General features: G+C 41.6%; 1 protein-coding gene across 3 annotated transcripts in view; it reads right to left on the bottom strand.

Annotated features, from left to right (window-relative positions):
- pard3ab (par-3 family cell polarity regulator alpha, b) overlaps positions 1-13,703 on the bottom strand; it is a 216,593-nt gene that overhangs the window by 173,700 nt on the left and 29,190 nt on the right. For all 3 annotated transcript variants that reach the window (XM_070844549.1, XM_070844550.1, XM_070844551.1), the window contains exon 2: positions 9,247-9,348. In XM_070844549.1, the coding sequence (XP_070700650.1) occupies positions 9,247-9,348 (102 nt within the window). The remainder of the gene's footprint in view (positions 1-9,246; positions 9,349-13,703) is intronic.

The following is a 13,703-nucleotide window of genomic DNA, read 5'->3' as shown; positions in this document are numbered from 1 at the left end:
GAAAATTCCCACTTAATTTGAGTCTAAGTCAAACAACTGAAGCCTCATATTTTTGCACAGGACAAGAGTTGCAGACTTTGCTTCCTTTTACTTGTAAGTGCAGCCTCTCTATGACGGTATTAAGTCAAGCCCTCTTCGGTCATACGTACGTTTTACAATGAACATGCAAGTATTTTATTAAGATGGTCTTGAACTTTGAGAAAATCAAACTTTGAGGCACATCCTACTACAATCGAACATGACAAAATGCCCTCGTCAAGGCATTCAGGCATTTAACAAATGTTGAATGAATAAACAATGAATGCCTTTCTGGGACACATAGATCAAAGTCTTACTTCAACTGCACATACTTGTTCCACATGGATCGATTGTATTCGCAGTATGTGTGTTTATCCGTCTGTGCTTTTTGGAAAAAAAAAGAAGAAGAAGAAGAAGAGGACACCGTCACATCCTTTTAACCCATGAACCGCCGAGGCCCTTATGGGAGGCTCCCATAGGGCCCTGCGAGCAGGGTGAATGGTGCCGCTGTTTGAGAGCACAAGAGGTGGGCTGTTTGAACACAACCAGTCACTGCAGCGGAGACGCACCTCAACAGTTCAAACAGCTTTTAGACAGTTTTGCAACTTTACGTGTTTAAACACATGTAGATAAATTTTGCCTCCCCAGCAACAAGCTTTGATTATCAAGAAACCCAGAGAGGAGAAGCTTGTTGGGACAAAAATGTTCACCTTCAAGTTGATGTTGAGGCAATTAGATGTCATTAATCAGATAGCAATTAGATATAATTAATCTAATGAAGGAAACATTATACAGTGTTTCATCTTGCTGATTTAGTGATGCTTTGCAACAAAACCATTTGAAGACCGGCTTGCCAAGTGCCCTCCAGAAACACCAAGATGTGCAAGCTTGTTGATGGAATGTTGCACTGAAACAAACACACACACAAATGTAATTTGCAGTGCCTCAGGGTGACGATATGTACTAGTAATTTTCAATAAATTCCATTTTATCATAACCTTCACAAAGACCACGAATCCTGGTGCTTCAGGGTGTCTGTGTGAGGATTATATCTTTGTATGTTCTCATAATCTCATGCATTTCCCCGGGGTCAGACCTCGACCATTCGGTGCCCTTGGCAAGTTTCCGCTGGCTTGGATTTGCTGCTTTTCTGCTTGATATCGTTGCAAATTGAATGTCTTTGGGCTTTGGTTTTGGCTGGTGACTGCTTAGTTGCAGTCCTGGTTGATTTACAGTAAATACATCTAATCTAATGCCTGTCGGTCCTACACTTTCCTCTGTCTGCCTCTCAGAGAGAAGTTCCTGTGTCACCCCGGCTGAGTCTGGTTTAAAGTTGTCATCTTGTTCTCATTAGGAGGCTGGAGAGAGGGAAGAAGAAAGGAAGTGGTTGGGGGGTGGGGGGTGGCGAGGAGGGTTAGCCTGGAATAAATGAGGTCATCACTAACACTCTCTCAGGAAGATGGGCTGGAGGAGGGGTCAGCTGGGTGTGGTTTGGTGAAAGAAAGACGCCCCTCCGTGTGTGTGTGTGTGTCACTTACCGAGACTGTTCTGTTCTGTCTGCACACTCTGCTGTTGCTACATTCGCTTTTAGTTTTCTGGAATGTCACTAAAGGTTTTCCCTTGTAAAAAGCTGGGCAGGAAGTGCACGGAAAGCGATGCATTTTCTGTTTACGGCAGCAGTGACAGCGGTTTGAAGGACGGGATAATAAGCATGAGCGGCAACAGCCACCATGACAGAGGAGGGATTGCCAGCTACAACCAACAGCGTTCATTTGGCTGCTGCTGGCTAGCATGAAACGGACTCTTTTTTTAAACCAGCAAAAAGGTTTTGGCTGACCTCTCATCCATCCCGATCATGTTGTTGTTGTTGGAGGAGTTCCACAGGCACTGGTCCAGGCCAATATCCTTCTCACAACAGCACTATCTATGGTATCTATCTCCCTAGATGGCTTTAAAAAGAGGTTACGGATGTGTTTTCCATCTTCAGTTTGCTTTGTTGCGCCAGGTAATATCTATGACATTCAGGCTCAGGTGACACCATATAATAACATGAAGATGCCTAAAAATACCACTCTGGTCTAGATTATGAACCGTGCTGTATTTGCACTGGAATGGAATAGATAAATAGGAAATGACATCCCAAAAACACAAGGTACTATGGGTATAAGGATGCTGCGGTGCAAGAATCTTGTCTTCACACGTGAATTAACTGATAAGAAAACAGCACATACAAGTGAGTTTAGGCTAATGTGCCTCACATCATCCAACAAAACAAAAATACTCCTCCTTCTTCCCGAACGCACTAGTTTCATATCGGAGTAAAATCTCCATATTCAGCATCAGTCAGCTTCTGTAATAACACAGCTCACTGGGATTCAGTTTCACAGCATCTCTGCATGTCTGCACTCAGAAAATCAATATCAACCACAGACACTACAAATGGGCCCAATTTAGACACATGGGATCAATACATGTAAACACTTGTGTTCTTATGGGTGTCAGCTAAAACGGGTTCAATATTGTTAGTGAGGATGAGGGGGTCGTTTCCAAGAGGACGGTGATGTTCTGCTGTGATAGACTGGCGGTTTTGTAGCTCTTCTCACACCCTGTGCATGCTGGGAGAGGCTTCAGCCCACCACAATGTCTGACAGGATAAACGATTTGATGGATGCAAAAGGTGATTTTACAGCCAGCCGCACACTGCTGGGAATTTTCCTCATCTGTTACTGGTGTAGGAACTAACGCAGTTCCTCAATGCATTTCGTCTTTGCCAACTTTGACATGGATTTTAACTTATTGTTTGACCGTTTTTGTTTGAAAAATATGTTGACATTTCTCAAAGTAAGCTTTAAAAACATAATGCTGTTACTCCCACTGATGGGCCATTTCCCTTATTATTTCCCCTTTCTATCTCTGCACAAACACCATTATAGCTTTCATATCAATTGACCAATCTAATCATCTTAAATTATGTACAACGAGAGCCCAAAAGCATGTAGCTCTTAACCCTTTAACCTTCTGCTCAACCACATGGTAGAGCACATTTTGACTCACTATATCTTATTGAAAACATGTTTTACTTACGACATCTCAACCGTTATTTCAAAAAATAACCAATATTTCAAAAAATGTGGGGTCTGTTCTTAAAAAAAAAACATTGATTTTTGTGATTAGTGCCCCAAGGAAATAAAATATATAAAGAATACATTTTTTCATTGCTTTTTTCTTGGTGAGGATGTTAAAGGGTTAAGTAAATACTGCTATCTTATACAGTGGCAAAGCCTGACCTCAAGTGACAGTGGAGACACAAGGACCAAACCACTCCATTCCACCGGGTAACACACACACACACACACACACACACACACACACACACACACACACACACATACACACACAAATATGTGACTGGTAGCCTGTCTGTCTGTTGATACTCTGCAACAGGACAGACAGCAGTCTGAAGGAGTCATTTTAAGAAACTCCTCTGGGTTTATTTAACCCCATGGCCCCCTCCCGTATCTCTGTCTCCTATGCTGCGAGACACGTCTATATTCTGCTCAGACTAGATCGTCTGGATCAAAAGCAAACACACACACAAACAAGAAAATTAAAAATCATTATCAGTAATTAATTTTTTAAAAATTACACACATATCTTTACACAAACATCTGGGAAATAGATGCTGACGTGAAAACAAAGCTACAACAAAAGGTACACAAACACACACGGCAAGCTAATAAATGAGTCCGTCTGTCACACATCCCGGCACCACGCTGACCAGGGCAGGACCTGTCAGTGATGGAGTAGCAGCGGGTGCAGCTGTGTCGCACACCCTAACACACACACACACACCCTAACACACACACACACACACACAGAGGAATGTGGCGATGGCCCGCCCAGGTGCCATCATTTAGGGTTGTGACATCGCTGCAGGAGTGTATGTAGGGACAAGCCTGTCACCAGACACCTGGGGTATGTCGGGGTATGTCAGGGAGTGTGTGTGTGTGTGTGTGTGTGCCACTGTGTGTGTATGTGTGCATGAATGCGTATATTCTCACAAGTGTCTCTGTGTGCACTCTGGCAAAGTGGGTGTGTGTGTATAATTGAGCGGTGTGTGCATTTTTGTAAGAGAGTAGCTTGTACTTAACTTTGCTCCACTAGCCTTGGACATCACACAACACAGGATAAAGGTATTTAAAAAGGTAATAAATACACTTTTTACTACAGACCTCAGAATAACAAACATGTACTTATTAATTTTCAGTGTCACAAGATGAACTCCGATCCTTTACTGGCACTGTTTAGTAAGTTTAACAAAGCAGAGTGACTGTTGCTATGGTGACCTGCAGTAAAATATACCGCACAGACTGATTTAGGAAAGTGGTTAAAGTGCTGTCCAGAACTATGTTTAAGGTGTCCATTAACACAGATTTTACAGACAGACCTGCCAGCCAATCAGAAACATTCTGATCATGCGTCAGCATGATGACCATCGACAGGAATAATACAGATCCAGCCACCAGAAAGTGGATTTCTAGAATGGCTGAGGTTAATGGAGGTCATAAGTAAAGATACGTTCCATGTACCTTTGGAAGGCAGACTGCTCACTTTGCATGAGGGTTGGAAAAAAGGGGAGAAGGGGAAGGAAGGATGATGAACGGATGGAAAGATGGCATTTGGAAAAAACATTTGGTAAGGCTGAGGGCAAGCTGCCACATTTCCTGGCATGGATGATGCATACAGTAAAAACAGACACACACTTCTACACTTTGCTCCATTTCTGACAAACATACTCACACACACACACACACACACACACATTAAGCAAAAGCAATAAAAATGTTCAGTATGCATTTGTACTTCCAAGACGAGTGCTACACGCAGCCTGTGTGTTTCATTCCCGTGTAAGCTAATAAAAGTGTCCTTGTGTGATGGGCCAGCCATTCCTTCCAGTCTTTAAAAAGCTCCTGTGGAATGGCAGAGATGAGTCACAGCTGCCAAGAGACCACCAGTCATGTTTAGTGGGACACATGGAGTCACTCACACTCTCATAGATGCTTAACACCTTCATCTTTCCCTCTTTTTCTCAGACTGAGCCTCAACTAATGTGGATTCATATGAAAAAAAAATCTTATTGTGTTAAATTACCCGTCTTTGACTTCCATCTACATTAATCCAGTGTTTTCCCATCCCTAAAAACACATCTTGCTATTGCAGCCATTCATTTCCTTCTGCTTTACACTAGACACTAACCAATGATTTTCTAACACCATTACATTAATTCAATTGACGTTGTTGGACACGATAAAAAGAAAAGCCAGGCTTAATTTCATTTCCCCACAGCAGCAGCTGTGCCCCACATCACCAAACAACACTCACTGACACCATTAGGCATCTCTCTGAGGTCAGAGGTCGGGAACCAAACACACTTCTTGACAGACATCCACAGACGTTTATCCACGGCACACACACCACTACACAGAAGCTGGATTCATTTTCACACACTTAAGCTTGAAGCCTATCCACGCACACACACGCATGCACGCGCGCACACACACACACTCGCAGACAGCCAAGCAGCTGTGCTCTCGGCAGATACGAACAGTGAGCTCACACTCACAAACTCTTGCACACACACAGAGCAGCGTGGCTGTGGGCCAGCAGAGGCCATGAACTGTGGCTCAGGGCCCCACTTTCCACTGTGTGCTCTTCTGGCTCTACTGGACTGCAAACACTCTGTCCTGAGTTGCACAGTGGGATTTAAAAAGGAGTCAGTTTGCTGCCACAGCCACAGTTTCCTCTTTGAAGTTGATCGAGGCTGCACGAGGTAACCTATATTTGGTATAAAACGTCTTTCTGGACCTCAGTCACAGACAGAAGATGAGACCTATCCAGTCAGTTTGAGGTGTGTCAAGAATCTTTGACAGTCCACCGATAAGGTCCACCTACAACCAGGAAGAAACAACGACTTCACAAGTAAAATAATGTTACGGTGCTGATTGAAATCCTGTCAGTGAACACTTTGGTAGAGAGGTGACAGAGTCTATGATAAGTGCGCTTCTAATGGCACTCATAAGTCAAGATCTGCTTAGTGTGTCAGGGCTTAAAATGCAAAAACCCTGAGATCCAACTTTTTAAAGTTCTATTTTTAGAAAAATAAATGGAGAACCAGAGAAACCCACCACATTTTTTCCTCCACTGACAGACAGACAGACAGACAGACAGACACCACCTCTGTGTTTTAAGCCGTGTTTGGCTGAGCACCAGCAAGCTGTGCACTAAATGAATAGCTGGTTGCTACATGGCCGACAACACAACCCACTACAATCCAACTCATTCCCACAGGTTCTGCCTCAGAGCATAGTTCAATTCCACAATATCTTCACAATGTGCCAAAGATAATCAGATGAAGATGAGATTTGAATCACTGAACAATAGGCAACGCGAGATGTAATTGATACGAAGCCAATTCTGTCATCTGTGGATTCAGCACTGTGTGGAGCTTCAGTATCGTGTGTAACTTTTCTGTATTACCTGAGTGGGTGAGAAGTGGGTCAGGGGGAAGCACAGCGTGAATAACAGTAAATAACTTTTGCAGTGCTTTAACTTGGATGTCTATGTGTATTTCCTCACATGATATGATCTACAAATTGGCCCAATTTTTGTGGTCCTCTGATTGGATGAAGGAGGTCAATGGGACCAGAAAACACCTTATTAAATTAGTATGAAACTAAAGGAGACACTGTGTGGGACACCCTCAGTCATAACACTCAGAAAAATAAATAGAATTAGAAAAATGCTGATTTTGGACTGTACTTTATTTAGGCAAAGTTCTTTGTTGCTTATTCTTATTACTAATAATGATATATTATTTATAAGAACTAATTATTCTTAAGTACCTCGGTAGGATTCTTGAGCTTCAGTGTATGCAGAATGGTGAGTGTTCGACACTAGAGGGCTGTTTTCACATTCATTTGAGTTGAAGACATGTACGAGCAGAACTGTGTGACATCAGGGACATGTGGTCCGTTAGGAAACTGTGATGTGGAAACTTGAAGCCTCCAGCACACGTACACCAAGAGTGGACTTTTCAGCGAAGGAGGAGACATCTTGTGTCTGATACTGAGGGAGAAGGAGTAGATGAAGAACTAGAATTTGAAACCGGGTGAGCAAAAATATATCGTGATTTTTTGGAGTGTGTTTTTATGTCTTATATCTGGAGGGGATTGTCAAGACATTTAACAAGTGAAACATTCTTTACTTGACGTTCTTGACATTTGGCGGGAAAAACGGGCACTTTAAAGGCATCACCATGAGCTCTGGGAACATGCAAGTGGCACTATTTTTAACAAAAAGATCGACTCACCTAAATAAATAAATGAATAAAATAATGAACTCTGATTAATCAACAATGAAGAGTTCATTAGTTGCAGCCCTGAATGTCACTAAATATTGTTTGAACATTTCACTTATTTTAATATGGAAGTTCTAACCAAACCATACACAGATCCCCAAGGGGTTTGATGTCAAAGCAGTGAGAGTGATGTAGATTTGTGTCAGCGAGGCTGAAGGGCTGTCATGTATGAAATGTACACATTCTCTGCTGTGGAAAACGCCTGTAGGGACGAAGGAGCGAGGGGTACAGAGGGGGAGGGGGGATGTGAAGAGATGCCATGATGACAGCTAGTCGAGAGGAAATACACCGACGTACACTCTTTTACACACTCGCACCTGGAAGCCTATAAACATTGACTTTGACATAGTTGCAAGAGAGCAAGCTGGCCACCAACAGTGTAAGAACTCACTGCGTCACAGTGCGCTTCAACTACAAAACTTAAAATTTAAGTTTCGGCTAAGATGTATGTCACGTTAGGGCCCTGAAAGTCTGACTGTGTAATTTAATAAGCTCTTGTGCTCTTTAAAAAAAAAAAAAAAATCTTAATTTTCCTCTCTGCTGAAAATGTGTTTCAAGAGCTTTTACTTCAATGGAGAAACTCATCGAAACAATCTGATAATACTTTCACTTCTGGTACGCTCTAACAAATGAACTGCGTAGAATTAGAATTACATTGTTTTCATAACTGATAAATCTGCCCTTGTTTTTTTTTCCCCCCATCATTTGAACTGAAAAAACATCACAAAGAATCCCAGCAATTATTCATATTCATCGAGATGGAGACGTTTGATCTGCGGTGAAAAGCAACCAAGCAACTTTCCCTCCAAACGCTTGAAGTTGTAAATGCATTCCCCTCAGCAGATTTCTTGGTATACAAGTGCTTTGCATACATACTTAAACACCTTTCAGTCTTTCAAGGGAATGCACTGACATATTTGACCACGGTAGTGAACGTGACCCTGTGGCCCCTGGCTGTTAGTCAGGGTGAGCTTCCATCTCTCAAACGGCACCAGAGGCGATGGATGAACTCGGACGGATGGTTGTCAGGCTTCTGACACACACAGATTCGAGGGAAGTCTTTAGACAAAATCTACAGAGGTGTAGCATTCCAGGGGACAGATGTGAATGGTGGACATGAAATATAAAGTGTCTAATAATGATGGTTGAGATATCACCACGATCAAGTCTAGTCAGTTTTACTTTTATCTTTTATCTCTTTTGATCCAGTATCACAGTTTGCCTCAGGGGGCTTTACATGTGACAAATGTATTTCTACATCCATTTATGACTAAATGGGCATGGAGTTACAAAACAAAACCAGGAATATATGTTGCTTTGTAAGTCTGACAAAAGTCTTGCGTGTATCTACGCAGTTTCATGCATCCGACCACCAGGAGTGTCAATGTTAGTGTTTAGCATCTGTTTAGCAAAGCTCATAGACCTGGATCTCTTTTTTGTTAAGATTAACGAAGAAAATATGCTAATGTTAACAAATAATGGCTCTATGTGCTTACATCAGCATGTTTTCTTTGTTAAATTAATCAAGACATGTAAATACTGATCAATAAATAGGACGTTGCTTTAGTAAAACAACTGAGACCGATCACTCAGGAATGCCAGTAGGTAAATAAAAGAAATCTGCATTTGTGCAGCCGAAGATGTATTTTGAAAACAACTGCTGTCGCGCCATCACTGTTCACAAGGAGCCCCACTCAAGCTCCGAAGCAACAGAGGACGGTAGAAAATACTGCTGAGCATCAGCTTCTGCTTCTGTCTTTGGTTCAGTGTTTTCACAATAGTTCATATCTACTCTCCCAAGCGTCACTCACCCTGTCTTTGTCATCAGCCACATCGCAGAGTACATCATCCAGGTCCAGGATGCCACCATCTCCGTGCTCCAACCGGTGGACCTGCAGCCAATAACCGGCATCCTGGAAGAGAGGGAGAGAAGATGGAGACATTTAAAACCACCCACAGCCAAAAATTAGGTGAAAGTCAAACACACAATCATTTGACATAAATTAACTTGTGCAAAATTGTGTTGGAACGGCCCTCATCCAAACAGACGCAACATCCATTGCAATAACAATGGACGAAGAGCGCAAAAGTCCACCGACAGTGGACGTGCAATGCCAATAATATCAAACGTTTTGATATATATACGCCGTGTGAAATGTGCTGTAAAATGTATGTGAACACTAAGACAGGGAAAATAGTCAGTATGAGAATTGATTAAAGGAAGGATGGCATGACAAGCAGCACTGACATAAAATGAGGTATAAAAGCCTAAATCCTGTACAAGTCTGCCTGTTAAAAAAAACTTCAAACAGGCACTTAAGCATGACATTAATTTGCCATTGTTGGCTCTTCAAGCAGTAGGTTCACCATCATCGGGGCCTGAAGGGAATGCCAGTCATAGTTAGTGTATACTTGAGTGACATTTTCTTGCCAAATGTTTTGACATGAAAAAGACACGCAAAGGTCACACTAGATTAGTAGAAGTGGGAGATAAAGAAAGAAGTAAAGAGGGGGATAGGGACAAGGAAGGGTGGGAATCAAAGCATAAGAGTGCAGAAAAAAAACTGAAGGGGCGGAGGAAAGAGTTGAGGGCTTAACAATGTATCAGAACTGGCACAAAAACCTAGCTCAAAAAGTTTTACACACAGAACTATAACAGATAGAAAATGAGGCGTGAGATTCCTTTTGACAGAGTAAACAAAGTCCTAACTGGGATTTACGGCTGCTAGATAACTGAGATTGCACCTTAATGTCTTGATATGGAAAAACACATGCACAGGAGGTATAAAATATGAGCATCCATTTCACTGCAAGCAGCAGTACAGCAGCGAAGCCAAAGACAGAATGGGAGCATGCTAATGCAAGTGCCCGTTTGTTAAGCAAGTGCTATAAGAAAGTGGGCGTCATTTGACAAAGTTATGAGTCAAGACATGACTGTTTGGGTTCAACCCGCACACAGCAGCCCTGAGGTGTAGTTACAGCCTCATTAGCCACTTGAGCGGTTCCAGTCGACTGTAACACATGCAGCTCACTGCAAAAGGGGACCAGACACTTTATAGAGGGATAATAACGCTTCTTGCTAAATTACATTAAATGGAGACATTTAAAAAGGTAAATTGGGGGAGAGGAAAAATAAGGTTTGAGGGATAAAGAGAGGTGGAGAAAAATAAAGACAGAAAGAACAGTAAAGGAAATTGGCTATTATGGAGTGCAAAAAAACAGTGAATTAAGTGTCAAATGGTGTTTCTTTTCATAAGTATGTCAATTTTAACACTGACTTACTAAATTGCTTGTTAATGAAAACATTTTGGGGGTTGTTCAGTCTACATCAAAGTATGTTAGTGGTGCATAAATGTAGTATGTGAAAGACACACTGTGAGACACCGTGGATGCAAACACAAAGTAACGTTTCCAGTTTTTTTCCAAAAAGCACTGCCTACGTTGCACGACGGACAGGTGATCTCAAGTACTGACGGCACAAAAAAAACCTCATGATTTGCAAATGTGTAGGCGACTGAAATTATACGGGGAGGGTTGTTTGCTGTCAGCTACAAACACAGACTGTCAGACTGCTGTGACAGACGTCATGGTCTGTGACAGCCTGTGTCAATTTGTGTAACCCCCGACACGGAGACCCTGTGGATTCCAGCTGATGAAGCTCAGTGTGAAAACCTGAATTTACACACTAATACAGAAACACACAGAGAACCCTCTCCCACTTTAAATGTCCTATCTTTCTTTTTTCCCCCCTAGGGATAGGGACAAATTTGGACTCTTATGGGCAGGGGTGCTGTTAATGTTTCCTCGTTTTGTATTGTGGCACCACAATACAATCACCCATGCAAGCAAAAAAACAGGGGAATATTAGCAAAGGAAAACACTTTCAACCAATAAAATGTAACATTAGGTTAAGCTGTAGGTTAAAAAATAACCCAGCTGATCTCTCAGGGAGCTGAACTTCTGGAACTCAGAGCGATGTTGTAAAACTCTTATCTGACACAGAAATACAGGAAGTAGCCAACGTTCACTAGATCTGCATCTGTCAACAATGCAAGAGCTTGTGTTGTGGGAAAGGAAGCCACAAATCACTGCCTCCAATCCAGTTCAGTCAAAACACATTTCTGTTTTTCAACGAATTGAGATATCTGCCAAAACCTTAAAACAACAACGTGATTTACGGCAAACGAGCACAAACAGATTTGATGTCAAGTAGTCAACAACAGCTTCATACAGGAAGTCCTGTGGTGACCATGACATTTTTAGTGTATTTTAAATCACTGAAGAGTAAAAACATTGAGTAGATAAAGTGAATATATTTTCATTACAGCTAGAACACACCAGATACAGAATGTGTCACATGTACCCTGAACATCTGAATGCAGCCGTGCACACAAACAACAACAGTAGGACACGAGGAGACTTCCAGACGGGAGTCTTGTGGCTGTCCTATGTTTAGAATTGAAGTGGTGCTGTGACAGTGTTGATATGTGTGTCTGTATTATGTGTTGTGGTTCATATAGTATGTATCTGTAGGGACTGGGCGGGGCAGGCCACATCAAAGAGTGTGTGTGCGTGTGTGTGTGTGTGTGTGTGTGTGCGTGTGTGTGTGTGCGTGTGTGTGTGTGTCAATCTCTGAGGCCAAATTCATCTGGTAAAAATAGCTCAGAGCAAATGTTACGGTGCCAAACTTAAGACTCATAGTAAACAAGGTTAAGAGAACACACAAGACAGAAACACACGGACACACACATATAGAGCTCTGATGTGCGCTTCTCTGCTTAAGAACCATCCTCACTCATACATTTCCAAATCTGATATTTGAAAAAAATGGATAATACAAACTCTTGAACACCAAATACACTCTCGTCTGTTCCCTCGGGACCTAACTGAGATTCCCATGATGCTAATCTGGCAGGCCTTTATCTAAAGTATTCCATAAAAACTAAAGGACAGATTTGGAGTAAGATCAAAGACAGCATCTCCTGCTGTCCCCCCCCCTCCATCCCATCAGCCCAACAGGCCTGGAGGCAGGCCAAGGCCAACACGCCGGCTGCAGGGGGAAAGCCCAGCATTACATTACAGACAGCCAAACTGTCCCGAGCTGCTCACTGCTCCACAACAGCACCATGAAGAGGACAGTCTATGTAGAAGTCTGTGTCCACAATTAAAAGTATGACCCCATGTTATTATACAATAATGAATTCCACTGCAGTGCTCATTAAATGTTGTATTTAGGGTTTAATGTAAAAGGGGGACATTTTCCTGGTTTCAGAACAAAGAAAAGGATTGAGAATCCAATATTTTCATTCAAAACATGGAATTTATTAGGTTGAGATTCAGAAAAAGGTCCATGTGATAGTGGAGAAGTTTGATGCTCGTGCTAATATTTGACAGAAAAAACTATTTTGTAGAAATAGATTTAACTGATATTATATTTTCAACTACAAATCCATGAAGTGTGCCATGTATAGAGCAGTGATAAAGATTATACGTACTGAAGCACGATGTTTTACAGTGGAACAATTACCGTCAAAATCAAAGATAACACCTAAGCACAATCCTTCAGTATCCGTCAAGCCATCCAGTATAGAGAACAGACTCTACTGTGGGCCAAATTTAATTAACAATGTATTGTGATAGTAGTGTGTAATAATTAATGCAATGTAATATGATGGCGCTGTTTGTTTGTAACGGTACAAACAAAAATTAACAAAAACTCTGAAAGTTAAAGGTCGTGTCAACTTCAGTCTCAGAACCTGCCAAAAAATAAATAAATGAAATTTAAATTCTAATCCCGGGTTCAGATGATCTCACTATAGATATAAAAAAAACAGGTGAGACATTAAATCATAACTCATGTGATAATCATCCGCCATCTTAACTAGATGTTCTTTACCCTCGCCACCTGTGGGTAGGTGCAGATACCCACGTTTACTTTAAACCGTACCCGCTACCCAAGAGTGTGAGTGCGTGAGTGAGACATATCGTGCCTTATGTACAGTTAATAACATTAATATATTGAGAAATATGTGTTCCTGATGTAGGCAACAATATTGAACACATTTAGGATGTCTTTTGCTTAATGCAGCATATTAGCCTTTCAGAATACCTTTTAGAATAGAATTCTTACATATTAAGTTCAGGCAAATTTAAAAGAAAACAAGTCAATGTCTGCTCTATTGGAGCAATAATAAGGATATTGTAACAGTGTTGGGTGTATTGCTAGAAAAACACGATGCTTATGAGACAACATAAGCCTCTTTACCTA

Source organism: Pempheris klunzingeri, chromosome 15 (genome assembly GCF_042242105.1).
Source record: "Pempheris klunzingeri isolate RE-2024b chromosome 15, fPemKlu1.hap1, whole genome shotgun sequence".
In the NCBI taxonomy this organism is placed as follows: Eukaryota; Metazoa; Chordata; class Actinopteri; order Acropomatiformes; family Pempheridae; genus Pempheris; species Pempheris klunzingeri.
This window is presented reverse-complemented; position numbering and strand designations above follow the sequence as displayed.